This window comes from Sceloporus undulatus, chromosome 5 (assembly GCF_019175285.1).
Source record: "Sceloporus undulatus isolate JIND9_A2432 ecotype Alabama chromosome 5, SceUnd_v1.1, whole genome shotgun sequence".
Lineage (NCBI taxonomy): Eukaryota > Metazoa > Chordata > Lepidosauria > Squamata > Phrynosomatidae > Sceloporus > Sceloporus undulatus.
Window position 1 is genome coordinate 183444592 of NC_056526.1, and position 20169 is coordinate 183464760.

The following is a 20169-nucleotide window of genomic DNA, read 5'->3' on the forward strand; positions in this document are numbered from 1 at the left end:
GGACTAGAGATCTTATTGGAAGCAGTACTGCAAAGCAACCAGCAAGTGGCAATCTAAGAACATTCCTCTGTGTAAGAGAAGTGTCTACACCCAAATGCTAAATAATACTGTGATATTAGGAGTGTAAGGTCACACAACGTTCGGGGTTACCCAAACAGAAAGTAAAAATAACCTGCAAAAGCAGGTAGTTTTTCAGATGACGTTGGCATCAATGGGAAATAACATGAATGGAAAGTCGACAAAACCCGCTCCTTTTTACTTTTGGCGAACTTCCAGAAGTAAAAAGGAGTGGGGTTTGCTGACTTTCCATTTAGATTAATGTCGCATTATTTCTCATTGATGCTAACACATCTGAAAAACAACCTGCTTTTGTGGGTGTTTTGTGGACTTTTAAATCCCATTTCTGCACAGGATTTAACCAATTTGCCCCCAATTTGCTTGTGTGTGATAAAGTCCCAAGTGGAGGAAAGGCCGGATGGGGGGTGAGAGGCAAGGACAGGGACCAACAAAACTGCCACGTTTGTAGTTAACCTGATGTGACTTTTTGGTTTATTGAGGTAAATGAACATGGCTTTAGCCAGAGCCTGATCCCATACAGTCATACAGCACTGGAAAAAGGAACTCCAATTCCATAAAGGCCAAAGCAGGTGAAGGGACAGGCAAATCCAGTGATAAGTTCTCCTGTGCAAGTTGCACTAAAATGAAAGAGAACTGTTCAAGAGCATGAGAAATATTTTTAGTGGTAGAGGAACCTGCAGATTGTGTGTCTCCAATATTACCTCAATTTCTGCAACATTTCAGCTTCAAATTACCTTGATCTTCTTAACAGATCCCCAGCTGACTTTTCCTTCACACTCCCTCAGTTCTCCTGGCACATGATATAGCTCCACTATTTTAATGGGTGATGATGCCTTGGCCTTGCTTTCATACCTTGTATCAAACAGTTCCATGATGGTGGCTTCATCGATGTTATTTTCACCTCCCTGGAATTTAAAGCCAAGCAGAGACTTTTAGGAGGCAGCTTTTTCTGTCGCTGCAAACACCCTCTAAAGAACATATTTGTAGGAAGATGGTAATAAGAATATGTGCTTTAGAATATGAGCAAGAAATTGGTGATTGTGGTCACCCATTCCAGTGTGTCTAGGGACAAATGTTAAGAACTTGCCCAACTTGGCCTCCAGTTGACTTCCCTTAAGGCTCACCAGTTAGGTGTGAGTACAATATTGCAGTCTTTTAGGGTGTTCTGTTCCTTTTTACTTTCGGGAACTTCCTGGAAGTAAAAAGGAGTGTGTTTTGTCTACTTTGCGTTTGGACTAATGTCACCTTATTTCTCATTGACGCTAACGCACCTGAAAAACAACTCTCAAAAGCAGGTGTTTTGCGGATTTGAAAATCCCGTTTCTGCAAGGGATTTAACCAATTTGCCTCCAGTTTGCCTCCAGTTTGCCTCCATGTCATAAAGTCCTTAGTCAAGAGTACACTCACTTAAATAGATTTGCTTCCGTCTAACTTAAGTCCTATTAATCTCAATTAACTAATGAACCCAAAGTTCCCTTTTACATCTGGAAATTAAACCAGTGATTCCCAACTGTGATTAAAACTCATATTTTAAGTCACTCTCTCAGGGTTTCATTGAACCAAATGTTTATTTCTCCACCTTTCTCCAACATGTGATGCTGCAGAGGGAAGGGGTGGGTGGGAAAAACAACAAAGATCAGATGAAGAAACAAAAAGAACTTCCTTGCAAAGGCCACAAATAAGCATCGGAACAGAAAACCTGTTATTTATATTCGTGTGAGTCTCTTTCTTCCTCCCATTCCTCTCGAGAGGAGGTTTCAAAACTGCCTATCTCTCATTTATTTTTCAGGATGGTTTCTTCCCTCAAAAGCATCACATACTCAGATGTATCTACCAACAACTACTGGAAACAAAGCATTTACTCTCTCTGCTTCCATCACTATATTTGGGACTTCACAATACTGAACAAGTCACGCTGCGTGTGAGTCACCCTGTAAACTTTCATTGGTGCTGAATTGGCAAGCTTCATTAGACAGAACTTTCTTCCTCTTTCCCCTCCATACCTAGGCCCACTCTTATATATCATGTGAACTAAAGAGGGAACTAAATTAAAGCATGACATTACACAAAAGTGTCAGATACCTTTAGTGAGTCACTGACTTGGGATAGACGGCACAAAGGTCAAATACTTCACAGATTTTATTATATGAATTGAAGTAGGAATAGAAATAGTAATTGGGAAGCATACAATTGCTTTCTTAACTTTATTTATTTATTTATTTATTTAGGTATTTATATCCCTCCCTTCAGCCCTAATGGCTCTCAGAGCAGCTTACAATTATTATTTTTAATCAGACAGTTCCCTGCCCTCAGGCTTACAATCTAAAAGACGCAAAACAAAAGGAAAAGGGAATGGTGGAGGGAAAGGGGATGAGGTCCAGTGGTTCTCTCCCTCTGAGGCCTGGACCAAGGCAGATGGATTGGAGGGAGGGCTCTTCCTTCTTCCAGGATAGCCCTGATGGAGCTGGACCTGCCTGGTGAACTCCCTCTCAGGCCGGCGGATGGCAGTTATGGAGGGAGGAGTCTCCTTTCTTCAGGCTAGTCCTGATGGAACTGGACCTGCCTGGTGAACTCCCTCTCAGGCCGGCGGATGGCAGTTATGGAGGGCGGAGTCTCCTTCCTTCAGGCTAGCCCTGATGAAGCTAGACCTTCACACTAAGGAGACATTACTAGAATTGGTTTGGATGGATCTCACCCCTTAAGCCAATTGCAAATGTGAAATCATCCCCACCACGCCACACAGTGCTTCTCAAACTATTTGATGTGGCAGACTGGGATCTTTTTTCCAGTGTGCTGGGGACTGGTTCCATATTTGCACCATACTATTAAAATAGTTCCAAAGTTTCCTGGAAAATGGCTATGGACCAGAACTGGTCCACCGAACATCATTTTGAGAAGCACTACTTTAAAATATCCACTCCAGCTTTTAAAGTTCACATAGGTTCATGACATCTGAAAACAATCTGCTTAACCTTTATGTACATACCAAAGCAGATTTTTTATGACTTTGCATTACTTTGTAAACAATTGGTTTCAGCAGTTTGCAATTACAAATCCCTTGGCTATCCTTCCACATATGCTTCCACCCTGAGCCCTTGCCATTCAACAACAGACCAAATATATACAGAATACACTCTAACATGTAAATCATCTCCTCCCAACCAGGGGTCACACAGTATAGATACCCCACTCACTTCCATGCCACCATCCCCTGAAGATGCCAGCCACAGATGCAGGTGAACGTCAGGGATAAGTTCTTCCAGAACATGGCCATGTAGCCCCAAAAGTCCACAAAAACCCTTTGGCTTACCATTGCACTGACCCATTCACAGAATTCCTTCGTCACACGTTTTACATTCTCATCCAAGGGAGGAATGTAGGCTATTTTGGCTGCTTTTTCTCTCTCTGCCACCTCTTTTTCGCTAAGCCATGTGTAAGGGTTTTTCTTTTTAGGCAGCCATACCCTAAAAACAATGAGAAATACAATAATCATAATACCAGCATACCGAGAAATGATAATATCTCAGTGGTACTACAGCATCAGTGGTACCTGGTTGGTGCTCCCCAGATTTTTATTTTTTTATTTATTTGTTTTTATTCTGTTTGTATGTTTTCATTTCCTTCAGTTTAATTTCTGATGCCTTTCAACTTGGGCCTAGAAAACTCAGTTGGCACAAAACAATGAATACCAACTCATACTAAGGTTATGGATCATATCTTGCCATAGTAAAAATAAACAAACAACCCAATAGTTGAGTGCTCAATTCAGAGTTCTAGTATTGGCTTTTGAGATCATAAGTGGCTAGATAGATAGATAGATAGATAGATAGATAGATAGATAGATAGGCACCAGGCAGTGGCAGGTATTAATTGGTAATGGGGCTAATCTGCTGAGGTATGTTCTTTTCTCCATGTGCAAATGAGATTCTATGTTACTGCAATTCAAACATAACAAGGAAATGTCACACAACACTTTAAAAAGAGGCAGAAAGTGACTTATTGTGGAGAAAAAAACTATGCTCACAAATGCAAAGCTTTCCCTGATGTTTATTAATTATTTCTTCATTTTATTTATATCCTGTCTTTCTCTCAGTATGAGAATAAGATGGTTTACCCAGGTTAACAGAAATTACAGCTTTAAAATATATTCAGCCCTCCACATTTGCAGAGCTTAGAGGTGCAGCACCCATGCTAAAGTGGAAGAACCACGAATATCATAAGCCTCCCTTCAAACATGTGCTACAGAACACTTTCCTGTCAACAGCCCCTTTTCGTTATTACCTCCACAGCGCCTCAGCCAGATGGTCAAGCCCTTCCACATCAATCCCCTCTTTCCCTGCTCCTTCTGCTTCCCCTACCTCATGCCATCTCCTCTCCTACCCACTCCTTTCCTCCCTCTTCTTCCAAAGGCAGAGACTGACATCTGGTAGGCTCAGCTGCCTTTGCAAGGGGTGAAGAGAAACCACTACATCACGCTGGCTCATCTCAAAAAAATCATATCCTCAGTTTTAAAAAAATGTCTGGAAGAACCCTAGTGCAGATCCAAGAAAGATCTCTGAACACCCTCCAAGAGGATCTGGATGAGAAAACAGCCCACAAAGCCCAAGAGGCAATATTGTTAGAATTCATACTTCGTTAGACAATTCTGAAAGAGTCCTTTGTCTGTTGGTAGACATAGACCAGAGGGAAGCAAGACTAGCCTCCCATGGCAGGAAGTACCACAGCCTGGGAGCAGCTACTGAGAAGGTCCTCTCACATATTCTTGCCAATTGAGGCAGAGATTGAATTGTGCATGAGACAGAGACAAAGTCCTTCCCCAGGATCTTAAAACTTGGGGATGCTCATATAGGGAGATGCATTCTTATAGATAGTCTGGACTCCAGCCATGTAACCTAAGAAAATTCCCTTCCATTTTTTTTACACATCAAACCACTTCAACGACTAAATGTTTCTAAGTCACCCGGCCTCAAGAGGTCAGTTTAAGGAAGCAGAAGTCATTTTTGCATTACAGTCCACCTATTCCATTACTCACGGGACAGTTGGGGTGTGGCGTGTTTCTGGTTTTGTGTCACGTGGCACCTGATACTGAACGGTAGTGTGGAGATCCCTATGAGTTTGGTAGTCATGGAATGAGCCTCTACTCAGGTGCATCTCAGGATCCAGGAGCCTCACAACATCACAGAAAAGCTGAGAAGGAGGTAAATGAAACACACACAGTTTGAAATATGCGGAGGGCTTGTGTAACATGCATCTGAGGAAGTAGATTCAAGTGTATGAAAGCTCATGCTACCAACTTTTCTCTTTCAGTTACTGTAGTCTCAAAGGTACTGCAAGATCCCTTTGCATACTGATTTATCAGAATAACACAGCTGTGTTTTTGAACGGTGTGAAATATTTAGACATCCGAACCACCTCATGTTTCAGATGAAAAGTGTGAAATTGGTATAGAAGTAATGCAAAGAATGATGTGCTCGGATAAGAAACCATGCAAGGAAACTTGTACTATTTCTCTCTATCACATTTACATATTATACTGTATAAATTTAATTTAATTTTGTGAATCTGATTTTAAATATTTGGGATTGAATCTTGGTCATAACTTGCAAGATGTAGCCTCCCTGACACCTTATTTATTTTGCTTAAAATCTTGTTATGTATGTGCACTTCACTTTCTCATTTTAGGAGTTCCAGTGCTTATCCAGGATACAGTTTCCTTGGATGGAAATCAGTAGAGACATATGGTGTTTCTGTGGTGTGAAGCTTATTTACACATCCATGCAGGGTAAGCATAAGTTCAGAGTTCAAAGCATAAACACTTCCAAAAGATTCCTAGTACATCATATTAGAAAGTCTAGGGAAGGCACAAGCATTAGAGGTTAGAGAGCTACAATAGTGTACTGAAGGCTTCATACTCTTACAAAACATAAATGTCATTTTTGCCCCAAATTCCTCAAACGCCCTCTAGAGATGTGTGGGGCAGGGGGCCTTTTCGACTTCTCATCAGATCTTTTTAGACTCAGGATAGGCCTTTTAACAATACAAAGTGACCAAGATTTTTAAAATCTTTGAGCTACTCTACATGTAAGTGAATTAAGTGAATTGCTGTGGATTTTTGCACATTTCCATGGACGTTTAATTGTCTTCAGTTTCTTCCACAAATTCACATCTGTCCACCTTCCCACTACCGAAAATGTGCGGCCACGTGAACCAAACAGCAACACATTTGATAACGCACATCCTCATGGGTACTCCAGTAAAAACTGAATGCTTTTTCTGTAGAGTTTTATGGACTTTTGAGAGTTAGTGAGTGCAAGAAGCCCCAACTCCTCTGAATCTCATGTGGTGGGATCACATTCTATAGAAACTGAATGGGGAGAATTTTAATCCTGTAGACAAGCCCATGAGGAACTCTGGGAGGCCATGAAATTGGCCCATAGGCTTCATATAGCCCTTTGTCTGCATTTTGCCCACCCTTGGTCTAGGGCAACCTGTGCCATAGGACTTTTCACAGAGCAGTCCTCTTTTCCTACCACAGATTGCCTTGCAACACTTGCCCATCACTAGTTTGCTTCTGTTGTAGAATCACAGAATCACAGAGTTGGAAGAGACCACAAGGGCCATCCAGTCCAACCCCCCTGCCATGCAGGAACTCACAATCAAACCACCATTCAGCCTGTATTTAAAGACCTTCAAGGAAAGAGACTCCAATGCTCTCTGAGGGATTGTGTTCCACTGCTGAACAGCTCTTTCTGCCAAAAAAGTTCTTCCTAATGTTTAAGTGAAATCTCTTTTCCTGTAGCTTGCATCCGTTGTTCTGGGTCCTATTCTCTGGAGCAGCAGAAAACAAGCTTGCTCCCTCTTCAATATGATTCCCCCCCCTTAAACATTGCTATTCTGAAACAGGGCTATCATATCACCTCTTAACCATCTCTTCTCCAGGCTAAACATGCCCAGCTCCCCAAGTCTCTCCTCACAGGGCATGGTTTCCAGAACTTTCACTATTTTAGTTGCCCTCCTTTGGACACTCCAGCTTCTCAACATCCATTCTGAACTGTGGTGCCCAGAACTGGACACAGTACTGTATTCATACCAAACTACTTAATTAACCTATTTTTTGGACACAGGGAGGATGAAGAGGAAAATCATCTCTAACAACACTTTTGCCTTTGTGCTCTCATTAAAAATACCTTGGTAGACCATAACTGGCTATTCTGATCTCAGGCCTGAGGGATTTGTCTCTAACTGTGGAGTCAAAGACTTTCATGGCTGGCATCCATAGTTTTTTGTGGGATTTTCGGGCTATGTGGCCATGTTCTAGGAAGAAAACTCTTCTAGAACATGGCCACATAGCCCAAAAACCCCACAAAAAACTATTGCTTCTATCTGTTTATGCTTATAACTGTACTTAATGATACCTTAGAATCAAGAGTTACATCAAGGCATCCTCCATCTCTTTGCAGTCAAAGGCAATGGGTTTGCAGCCACTGATACAGACCCAGGTTCTCCTGCTCATCAACAAGTGAGATGACACCACTGTCCTTTCTCAAATACTCACTGAACATTGACATACTATTCTGGGACCTAAAGTTAGACTCACTTCCTCACATAAAGAAATAAAACTCCTTATTCCAAAATGTGAGCCTTCCCTAGATGAGAATTTGGCTGTGTGTGGGTTGGAGGAAGAGGTTTTGAGCATCCCAGTGTTTCATACTGGCAATAAAGTGGTTTAAGAGTGAGCTTTGTTTAATTGAAGCAAAAGTTTCCATTTCATCTCAGGGTTTTACAAGCTAATTAAACTATAACGTAGAAGGCAGTTTTTGGCCAACTAATTAGCTTGAAATACTGTAACATTTGAAGACTTCCTTACATGTGCTACTTCTGTAACATTAAATAAATGTGACCATATTTAAACTTTAGCTCAACTCCTTTGTGAACCAGTTTTCCAATGGGTGAAGTAAACCTAGTTCTTGGATTACTGGAGTGAAACCTGGATTAAATCTGAGGATGAAGATCCTGCATCAGAGATGTAGCTATGCTCTGTCTCCTGATCAAACCCTTGAAACCCACCTTAAAAAACAGTCAGTAATGGATTTCTGCAGCACTGGTGAGCAGGTAGTTGCAGGATGATATGACCAGCCTCCTCCCACCAGCAAGCAATGGGATACTGAAGGGTTGTGATAGGATAGTGTAGGGTCTCTGTCCTCACACCATTCCTCGCTGGCAGGAGGAGGCTGGTCACATCATCCTTCAGTGCCCCACTTGCTAGTGCTGCAAAAATGTGCCACTCAGGATGGCTGGCTGGCTTTTAAGGTGGGTTTAGGGGACATTTCCAATCATGGCAATTTTACTGTCATCATTAATGTGAATAGTAAATAGTTACATAGGCATAAATCAATCTCACATCATAATTGAGTAACAGAATGCCAGCCAAGGTATTTCATATAACTCAGATATGGAGTGTTGCAAGCAAAGCTTGCTGGAGATATGATACTCACTTTTGACACAGCAGAAAATAAAAACTTATGGAATGGTCTCAGAATATTATTTTATTGATTGATTATCTGTATGTACAGCACTGTGTACATGTACAGCGCTATAGAAATAAACTATAATAATAATAATAATAATAATAATAATAATAATAATACAGTATGATGAAAATTAATGTGTTTGCTTCTAGATTTACAGCCTGCCAAAATGTAAACTGTTAAAATATTTGCTCTGCTTCTCTGGGCTATATTCTGTCCAAGGCTGGAATTGGTAAATTCAAGATCAGGAAACTCAAACCCAAAGACTGTAAGGACATTGAGGGCAAAAATATGATTATTCTTACCTCTGGTGGCACACTCTCCTCCAAATGAGGATAAAGTGCTAGCGGGTGTTGGGCCAAGCAGTGTTCTGTCTGTGCTATATAATCTTTCTTTGCTTTCTGCGCTGGACTAAGTTTGGAGTAAATTATATCACTTTTGGTCTGTAGTTCTGCAGCTTTATATGGCATGATTTGTGAAGTATCTGGTTTTTTGTACTGTAGAATTATCGGTACAGGTCCCATTTTACCTCTAATAATTATATTGTCAGAAGGGGGAGGGCAGCCATTTCTGAAATCATCTATGCCACTTTTCAAAAATCTCCATCGCTGGCCATTGAGGGCATCAGAGAACCTCTTTTTGTTAACAATGCATTCATGAAAGCATTTGGAAGGCAATTTTTCCTTATACCTGCAAATGGAAGCAGAATGATGATCAGCAGTTAAAGGAAATGCATCCTATCTGAATAGCTATGGACTGGGCTGGAAAGTTTTCCACAAGGCATTTACTGAGCTATTCTATAATTTCTTCACGTTCAGCCCTCAATCATGGAATATTTGTGCTTAGATGTCTTATAAGGAATTAATGCTATTAATGATGGAGGAACAAAAAGCAGAAGTAAAGTTACCCTGCCTCTTTGGAAATCTCTACATAACAGAACCACTTTAGGGGTCTTTTACTGATCCTGCTTTGCATTTTCCACTTCCTTGCTTTTTTGAGAAGTTCCAAGGCAAACTTGAGCTTGTTCTTCTTTAGGGAAAGGTGGAGGCGGGGGAGAAGATGGGACATGATATTTTTTCAATATTTAGGTTATTTACTAATGGAGAAGTGGAGCATATGGGGAGGTGAAACGCCTAGTACTACTTAATTGCCTATTCAAACCACAAGAGAGAAACATTCACACTCCAAGACGGTTCAGCCTTCAGCTTATCATCTGTCCATTAGTGTTTTCCTTTGTCTCCAAATTACAGTACTTCTGTTGTTACCTCTCTTTGGCCTTCCCTGCTCCCTTCCTTCAGTTAGGAGGGCACCACTCCCCCCAAACTAATGGCTTTTTTCACTCATAACATTTCTTTAAAAATACCCATCTTTTTCCTAGCTATTAATAGTATGATTAAAATTAATCATGACCAATCATGGTATGGTTGTTGAAATCTGGCTTCTTGTAATGCAAACCCACATCTGGTAACAAGCTATGGTTTGTTAATGATCCATAAACCACAGTCAAAACTCATGGTTTGTTGTTGGGTTACATGCTCTATCTGTTTAAACAATAGCTTGTTGTAACATCTGAACCACAAACTTGGTTTATCTCAGATTTCTCTTTCTAATTGTCCACTCTGAAAGAGTACCTATGAAAGAGGTGGAGGAGAAACAAATGGAGAAGACCAGCCACAGTTTGTTTGGTCAGCTGTCTTGTGGTTTGTGATTTAAGCAACAAAACATCATTAACAAAACCCATGAGTTACAGAGGCATATAAATGTGCCCAGTAAAGGAAACATCAAATGCTTTGAGCCATTAGTCAGTACTTGCCTTAAAAAGAAAAGGCCAGGGCTTGCATTCATAACATTGGTGAATGGCCCCTTTCAAAGAGAGGTCTGGCCCAGCCCAGGAACCATTATTTAGGCCTAAACCTTTCCTTATAAAACCTAAACCTGTTTTAATATCTGTCTGGTTTAATCTCTTTTTAGTATTACAAAGGCATGTTACAGACGGGCCCTACGCCCCGTCATGTGCTAGGGTTGGCCGAAGACCTAGCGTCCACACCGGCCTCACCCCTAGCACTGACGGGGCATTATTATGGCGGGCCCATATACACTTATTACATGCCGGATGCATAGCGTCCACAAGTCGCGCCCCAGATATAACGCCGTGAGTCCGCACCTCAGCCTTGCGGCTCACATCCGGGGCACAAGAAGAACCCATTTCGGCGCTTCTTTTTTTAGCTGCGCCGGAAGCCTCCGGTCTGCCACTGGGGCTTCTCGCGCAGCTAATGACGGCGCAGGAGAGCGCCGCTTTTTGGCGCGCTGTAACACGCCAAAGTTTTTATACTGGGGGGGAGGCATAGGGTTTTTAGAATTTTTAACTGAATCCTCTTATTGTTGTAATCCGCTGGATTCCAGTGATTAGAGGAGGATTATGATTATATTAAACCTTTCCTTACAAAACATACATGGCCAGGCTCTACATTTTCCTTGCTGCCTGCGAAACAAAAAGTCACATATCTTCTCAAGTCCCCATAAGTTTATGATCTTCCCTGACATGGTTATATCCAAGGATATGCAAGTCTCACTTTGTGACATCAGAGCTGCATTATATACAGAGATACTGGCTTAAGAAATTTCAAATGCGACTAAAAATTAGCCATCCCAAATACTTCAAACACACAAGTATACCAAATCTTTCGCAAATTAATCCCAACTTTTCCAAAACAAGTAAATTGGAAGCATCAACACCACCTTCTTCAAAATAATTTAGAGTTTCTTTGCTCTGGGGTTGAGGGAAATATTCGGGGTTGGATGATATATATATATATTGTACATTTCAGATTGTGAATTAAGATATTAAGTGTAAAATGAGTTTAAATAAGAAAAAACTGTACATTGCATTAGGGAATTGTGCCTTTTCTGGGTTAAGAGGATTAATCTTTACAGAGAAATATTTTACTGAAAACTGCGTGGACATATTGCCATAGTACTGTGTTGTACTATAACTTTTGATAAATGAACAGTAAATAAGAAAATGCCAGTAAATGGTAGAGAAAGCAGTACTGATGAAACCCTGTTAAAGCGCATAATCCATCCATACTGCAGAAATAATCCAGTTTGACATCGCTTTAACAGCCATGGATCAATGCTATGGAATCCTGGAAATTGTAGTTGGTTGTGGCACTGGAGCTCTTTGACAGAGAATGCTAAATGTTTCACAAAACTATAGATCCCAGAATTCCATAGCACTGAGGCATGGTAGTTAAAGCGGTGTCAAACTGGATTATTTCTTCAGTGTGAATGCAGTCTATAACTCATCTGTGATTGGATGATGGGCTCAGCAGATATCCTGGGAAGCATGCTAAAGCAGACAGTAGTGTTTTGCTTAGAGAGCTGAAATCAGCCCCACCTAAAATAATTTATTTGATTGACTGATTGATATCCCACCTTCCTCCCAAAACAGGACTCAAAGTGGTTTACAGTCTAAGTTAAAACAAAAAATCAGGCCCAGTGAAATCAGACCCAGTGATCTGAATGGACAAGAGGAGATAAACAAGAGTATAAAAGAGAATTGATAGCACTTACTAGGAGCCAATCATCTCATAACTTTACAAAAGAGGCAAATCTTTTAGATTATGGTTGGACAAAGTGTGGCCTCTGAAGCGCATAGACCCCACCTCCCATTTAAAAATAATCAGATGGGGGTTTTTTAACCCCAAATGCTTAAAATAGGTCAAAGCATCATAATCCCTAAGATCCCCACATATCCAAAATCTTGTTTTAAAAACTGATCTGGTTGCATTAGACAAGCCAATGTGACCACAAGAGTGTGGAAGTGAAAAATATCCCTCTCCACCTTTACAGTTGCCCACCCCTGTTTTAGATCATGCCAGAAGAAGGTCCTAGGTGGTTATACTCCCTAGAATGGTTGAAATCATTTTCATTATTTATTTATTATAATGTTTCCTAGAATGTGGGTATACCAGTTAGAGTTCACTCTCTGAAATAATAACTATACTGAATTAACTAAATGCATATAAATATCAGTGTAAGATGTATACCTTCCTCAACTGAAGATTGTTTTGAGATATATTGTTTCCTCGACAGATGACATGTGAAATGCATGGTGACCATATAATATAAATGTGATGTATGTTGATACTCCTTACCACTGCAAGATTCCTTGTGAGTTTGACGCATGATCCTTATAGGAATAAAATATTGGGCCTACCATGTCTGTACCTAGACAGCAAGTTGTCTAAATGATGTAATGATCTCTCTGTGGACTGTATAAATGTGTAACTTGCTTGATTAATATATAGCATAGAAGATGCAAATGTTTATTTTCCCATTGTAAATGTCCTGGAACTCATGTGCGTAAGAGATATTTAAGGGAGTGTTGATCTTAATCTGCCTATTTCAATAATACTGTAGTTCATTAGTTGGAAGCTTAGGTGACCAGAAGGTGGAACTCCAGATAGATACAGATTAGCTGACAAAAGCAAAGAACCTTGCACTCACTACACAGAGAGATGGGGTGAGAGAAAACTACATCTGCTTCAGGAATTCCCAACTGCATGCATGCCCTCCAACTTTTCACAGGTGAAAACTGGGACATGGGTGGCCAAGCAACATCAGTGTTAGGTAAATGGTAAAAGTTATTAATAAGGAAGAACACATAAACAAAGAGAGGGTGTAGCAGTTTGCTTTTGCCTGAGCCTACTGGGAAGGGCAAGAATTCACCTAGTCCTCTCTCATGCTGAGTGAACTGAGTACAAACTACTTTTGCATGTTGAACCCATTTCACAGCAACTGAAGTAAGCTGAGGACAAAGGGGGAAGTGGTAGAGGAGAGAGAAACTGGGATTGCTGAAAAAGCAGCCAAAAAAGTGAAATGACTGGGAATAAATCAGGACAGTCGCTGAAAAGTCAGGACCATTGGAAGATATGAAACTGTAGACATTAGTTCTCTAATCTGCCTAACAAGCAAAAAAATACCCCCAAACCTATACTTATATCATTTTACAACAGATCAAACAGCAGCTTAAAAATTATACACTATTTATAAAATACTTTGTAAAATGTATAGTAACACTACTGACAGATGTTGGAAATGTTCTACCGAAAAAGGTACTTTTTTCATATATGGTGGCTATGTAAGAGAGCAAAAAAATATTGGACGCAAATACGTAGTGCCATCTCAGAAATTCTGCATATTGAATTGGAAAACAGACCAGAAATTTTCCTACTGGGTATGATTGATGACAAGTTAGAAAAAGTAAATGGGAAGGTCCTATTCTACATGTTTATTGCTGCAAGAAATGTCTATGCTAAATACTGGAAACAAGAAAAAATTATCTGAATGGTATAACAAAGTACATGAATATATTGAAAATGACAAATTAACACAGCTTTTTAGGAACCCTAGTTTCAGCGCCAGCACACCGCTTCCTGCCCGCCTGTCTTGGGCCATAGATAAGAAGGGGAACTTCCTGTTTAACCTACAAGTGTTAATTTAAAAACTCCTTGTTTAAATGACTAATACAGTATCATCTATGATATTAATGTTTCCAAATTGTAACAGGTCATAAAAGCTGGTCTCTGAGAATCAGTTGTCTCTTTTTGGATCTTTCCAGGTCGACCTACTTCTGCAGGAATAAACTTTTTTCTACACCTTGGTCTCATTGCTTCTCCTAATTTGGACCTTCTCTGCTGGGCAACAATCTCTCTTGTGGTTCACTCATGGCTACCACTGAAGAAAAAGCAGGGAGGATAGCTAAAGTCCTTAGTGGCAGTTTGCAGTGAGTAATGACAAACAACAACATAAGCAATCAAGAGAGTGGCTGAGAGGGGGAAAGAGGGACATTTTAACACCTACCATAAAATCATGGATAAACCATGGATAAACCATGGCTGTTCCAGTTGATCTATGAAACTTAAAGGGTATGAGGAGAAAAAAGTTTGATTTTTATGCATGGGGTACCTTTAAAGCCTGGTCATGCTCTCCACCCATTTCTACATGGTACCAGGGCTAAATGGCTCAGTTTGATGGTATTTGCTTGCACATTATTTATGCATCAAACACACACAAGTGAAGGTGGGGGGGCGGGAGACAGAGCAAATGAAAGCACACACTTTAGCCCATTATGCCTTTTGGAGCAAGGCAGGGAGTGGCGAATACACCTGGGCAGCGGCATAGGTCCTGGGGAGTAGGGTGGAGGAAACCTGGGTTGGTGGTGAGTTTTCCACAATTCTCAATAGGAACATAGAAAAACCTGTGAATTGTCATGTGCACTGTTTATAAAGATACAGGATGCTAGTAGATCAACAACTGCAGCTGCTGGACAATTTTTGCTACCTGTACACCCTCCAAATATTGGCCTTTCTCCACTTGGCTGTGGATTGCCACATTAGCTGGTTAGCTGGACTTTAGTCAATCCCTTCTCGTCTTCTAATCTCTATAGCCCCTTCTCTGTTACCCTCCCTCCTTTATATCTTTAATCTCTCTTTCTCTTCAGGTTCCTTCCCCTCGGTCTTCAAACATGTCTTAGTTTCCCCTATTCTGAAAAAACCCTCTCTTGACCCTTCTTTCTTGGCTAGCTATCGTCCAATCTCTCTTCTTCCTTTTCTTTCTAAGGTGTTGGAACGAGTTGTCTATTCACGCTGTCTTGAGTTTCTTGAAACCAACTCCATTCTGGATCCCTTCCAGTCTGGTTTTCGCCCACGGCACTCCACAGAGACAGCCCTTACTAAGATCTCGAATGATCTTTTGCGGGCCAAGGCGAATGGCCTCTACTCTATCCTTGTCCTTCTCGATCTGTCTGCGGCCTTCGACACCATGGACCACTGTCTCCTAATAGACATACTCTCTGACCTTGGTTTCTCAGGACTTGTTCTCGACTGGTTCACATCTTACCTGTCAGACAGATCTTTTACAGTGGTCTCGGGTGGTCAGACCTCGTCCTCTGTCCCCTTATCTGTTGGAGTTCCTCAGGGCTCTGTTTTGGGTCTCCTACTGTTCTCTTTATACACACTCTCCCTTGGCAAACTTATTAGTTGTTTTGGTTTCTCCTACCATTTATACGCCGATGATACCCAGCTGTACCTTTCCACCCCTAATCTTTCACCAGAGCTAGAACAGCAAGTGTCATCCTGTTTAACAGCTGTCTCCCACTGGATGCACCATCGGCGTCTGAAGCTCAATATGTCCAAGACCAAGCTTCTTGTTTTCTCACCTAAGCCCACCCTTCACTACTCCTTTTCTATTTCTGTCAATAACATCTTTATCCAGCCGGTCCAGGAAGCCCACAGTCTTGGTTTCATTTTTGACTCCTCTTTGTCATTTATCCCCCAGATCCAGACTACAGCCAAGGTCTGTAGATTTTTTCTTTACAATATTGCCAAAATCCGTCCATATCTCTCAGCTTCTACCACAAAAACACTGGTCCATGTCCTAGTGGTCTCATGACTAGACTACTGTAACCTCCTCCTGGCAGGGCTTCCTCTCTCTCACCTCCACCCATTAATTTCTGTTCAGCATTCAGCTGCACGCATTATTTCACTTGCTTGCCATTATGATCATGTCTCCCCTCTGTTGTCTTCCCTTCACTGGCTCCCTCTTCCTTTCCGCATCAGGTACAAACTTTTGTTACTCACCTTTAAAGCCCTGCATGGGCTGGCCCCTCTTTATTTAACCAATCTTCTCTCTCCCTACATCTCTACTCGCATTCTCCACTCTGGTAGCCAAAGTCTCCTCTCTCAACCCAGGATTTTCTCTGCCCCGTCCTGGATCCGTCCCTTCTCTCTTGCTGCCCCTCATTCCTGGAACCTTCTTCCTCTGCAAGCATGGCTTATCACTTCCCTAACCAGCTTTAAGGCTGAGCTGAAAACCATATTGTTTAGGGAAGCGTTCTCAGGGAATTTGTGATTTGTCATCTGGCTGTCTGATAATGTTTGATGTGATTCGCTTTTATATCTGATGTTTTTTAATTTGTTTTTTCTTTCCTATATTGTAATTTTATCTATTCCTCTATCTAATTGTTATTACTTTTAGAGTGTACGCCTCGGGCAGGCTTTTATATATTCCGTAATTTTACTGACTTTGTACAGCGCTGTGTATAATTACAGTGATTTAAAAATAAAGTTTAATAATAATAATAATAGCCAGATTCCTCTTGCACCTGAATCTGATCCAGAAACAAATATTTCCTGCCCACTCACCGCCCCACCTCTGTTACAGCAACAGGACTCTGCCAAGTGACATAAGGGACCTATACCATGACATCACAAGGGCCTGCTCAGGGACGTAGCCAGGATTTTAGGAAGGGGGGGGGGTCCAGACTAAGTGCCAATATTATAATGGGGCTTGGGCATGGCAGTGCAGCAGCATGCACCATTCATTTTTCTAATGGAAGGGAGGGTCCGGACCCCAAGAACACCCCCCCCTTGGCTACGTTCCTGGCCTGCTTCTATGATATCACAAAAAACTGCCCCCATGTCTCATGTTCTCCTCATGAAATGCCCAGGAATGGGAATGTTGCTGACCTGGCAACCCTAATTCTGAGTAAGGTGAAATCAACTATTGATCTAGGTGCTGTCCGCACTGGCCAAGATACGTTGGCCAGAACTGCCCTAACCTCTGCCCCACAATTACCCTAGCTCTCCATTCTGATGCCAGGTGGCTGTTCACATGTATGTCCTGCTGTGCTGGTTGATGGAGTGGTAGCAAGTCGCTCACCTCAATGACATTGCTGGGTACCTGTTTCTGACCTCAGAGCAAAGTGACCCACAGTAGAGGTGGTGGCTGCACCAGCAGGACAGGCATGCAAACAGCCCCTCGTCGTCAGAAGAGAGGGCTCCAGATCTTCTGGAAATATTCAGAGCAAGTGAAGATTTTTTTAAATCCCTGGTAAGAGGAGTATGCCTTGGATTTGGCACTGAATGGCCCAAACTTTGTCCAGACTCTGCACACCAGATTCAGAGATTGGGACCTGTGTCTTCTGGTCTCCCCACCAAGAGGACAAGGAGAGGCCGGTTTATTTTATGTGTGCAGACAGCGCCCTAGATCCCACTTATTCAGTGTTAAATAGCAGAATAGTTTTAATTGAAGAAAGGGGCATTTAGAGAGTAGGGTGCTGGATATTGTACATGGATTAGACAGCCATGATGACTGAACAAATGGAAGTATAGGAGCTGCCTTTAAAATTAGTCTTTGAGATGTTATCTTTTTCTCCCTCTCTTCAAAACAGCTTTAACCAATTGTACATATTATGTCTTCAAATCATGACCAAACATGCAGATACACATCCTGATGCCTGTTATTCATTGAAATTGGAATTGCATACCATGAGATATTAGGTTAGACTCTCCCTACTCAAGTCAGTGAATGGGAACTGATGGCTAATGAAAACCTTAGAGCAGAGACATTTAATACCATGGCAGGAACATTGCACTCCTTCTGATTCCTGCCATATTCTCGTTGTTCTGAAATTAACATTGCAGTGGAGAATATGACAAATATATGCAACAGAATCCACAAACACTACAAGGAAGCTAGAATTGTAAGGAAACAATGTGACTTAAGTGATTAAACATTGCTGTTTAATTTTCAACAAAACATATCCATTCTTGAAGGTAGTTCATAGAAACATAGAATGACAGAGTTGGAAGAGAGCCCCATGGGTCATCCAGTCCAACTCCCTGATATGCAGGGAGATACAATTGATTTACCCCCAATAGATGGCCATCCAGCCTCTGTTTAAAGAGCTTCAAAGAAGGAGACTCAACCACGCTCCAAGGGAGTGTGTTCCACTATTGAATAGCTCTTACTGTCAAGAAAGTCTTCCTAATGTTTAAATGGAAGCTCTCTTCCTGTAGTTTGAAGCCACTGAACCCACAGCCCAATGTATTCAAGCTTTTTTAAAATACCAAAACAGCTGTCAAACCTTTGTAGCTAAGGATTAGTCCTTAAGGCTTAGTCCCTCTAAGATGGTAATGAAACTTGACATTTTGCTTCTACTGTTTAGCTTGGTTGTGGCCAGCAACAGTCTGTTCTACTTATGCTGTGTTCAAACAGAAGTCTTCTGTGTTAATGGAACCAATACAGGTTGAGTCTCCCTTAACTGGAATTCCAAAATCCGATATATTCCAAAAACTAAAAAAAAATAAAAAAATTAATGGGTGGCTGAGAGAGTGACACCTTTGCTTTCTGATGTCTCAATACACATAAACTTTGTTCAATGCACAGGCATATTAAAAACATTGTACAATGGGCCTTTGGTTTAAAACCATATTGGTTTAAGACATACTGTATTAAAATTGTACAGTGGGCTGAGTTTTGGGTCCAAGACCCCATGTGGATACCAAAATCCATGGATGCTCAAGTCCCATTATATACAATGGGGTAGTAGAACGGTATCCCTTATATAAAATGGCAAAATCAAGGATTGCTTTTGGAAATACATATATTTTCTAAATATTTTCAGAGCTGTGGGTGCTTAATCCTTGGATATAAAAATCCATGGATATGGCAGGCTGACTGTATAAAATGACCATCAGGCTACATATGTAAGGTATATATGAAACATAAATGATTTTTTTTTTGTTTAGACTTATGTCCCATCTCCAAGATACCTCATTATGTACAGTACTTATATGTAAATATAGGTATTCCAAAATCCACAAAATCTGAAATCCAACTCTTCTGGACCTGGACATTTTGGATAAGGGAGACTCAACCTGTATTCTATTGATTTCTGAGTGAACAGGCACTTTTCAAATTAATCTAAATGAACTATGACAATTGTAGATTAAAGGCCTGCAAACAAACCTTTGTGATCTCTTAGTTTGATGCTGTTTGCTTACCATGGGGCTGAGCTCATGTTGCCAAATGCAAGGGCTTTGGGGAAACTCTTTGCTTCCGTAGATGAGGCGAGGGCCTCAGCTGCTCCTTCTGTGAAAAAAGGCAGCAGAACAAGGCACTACTGTGTCCCTCCAGCTTCCAGCAAACCAGTTCAAGGCAACCATTAAGCACTGGAAAGCCTTTTTTGTTGCTAGGAAACAGTGGCAAAGCTATAGCAACAGTTGGATGGTGCAACTGCCACTCAGGCTCTGGCTTATATTCTCTTGAATGGGAACCGAAGTTAATTTGACCCCAGTTCACCTATACTAAATCTGGTACCAAATATTCCACAGAAAGAATATCTGAATATTTATTTACCCACTTTTTTTTACACGCCATCTTCAATTTGCTTTGTTCTCTTTGTGTTCTTTCACTTTGCTGTGTCCCTAACAGAAGTGTGGCAGAAAATTCACTGGTACAGAGTTGAGCCGTGAAAAATTTCACTAAATTTCAGTGTCTTAGGCTACTGTGAAAGATATGGGAAGTACAGAGCCAATAAAAAGAGGGATTCACTCTGATTTTAGTATGTAATATTTGATGGCATTCCTGCCCTCAGTATGTCTCTCAGTATGTGAAACAATACACCATTCCTTCCTAATTTCTTTCCTTGTTTCCAGGGAGGTTAAACCAGATCTAGGCAAATGAACAATACAGCATTCTCTGAAGATGCCAGCCA

General features: G+C 41.1%; 1 protein-coding gene across 2 annotated transcripts in view; it reads right to left on the reverse strand.

Moving 5' to 3' along the window:
* The window catches only part of LOC121930660 (protein FAM47E-like), a 32568-nt gene extending 13003 nt beyond the window's left edge, over nt 1–19565 (reverse strand). The window contains exons 1-5 of one of the 2 annotated variants that reach the window (XM_042467294.1): nt 19457–19565; nt 8912–9296; nt 5111–5265; nt 3389–3542; nt 813–983 (exon numbers count right to left, since the gene is read on the reverse strand). In XM_042467294.1, the coding sequence (XP_042323228.1) occupies nt 813–983; nt 3389–3542; nt 5111–5265; nt 8912–9296; nt 19457–19473 (882 nt within the window). In that variant the 5' untranslated portion in view covers nt 19474–19565. Of the gene's footprint in view, nt 1–812; nt 984–3388; nt 3543–5110; nt 5266–8911; nt 9297–11059; nt 11117–19456 lie in introns of those variants that run through there. The other variant, XM_042467295.1, reaches the window with a different exon arrangement.
* Nucleotides 19566–20169: the final 604 nt, after the last annotated feature.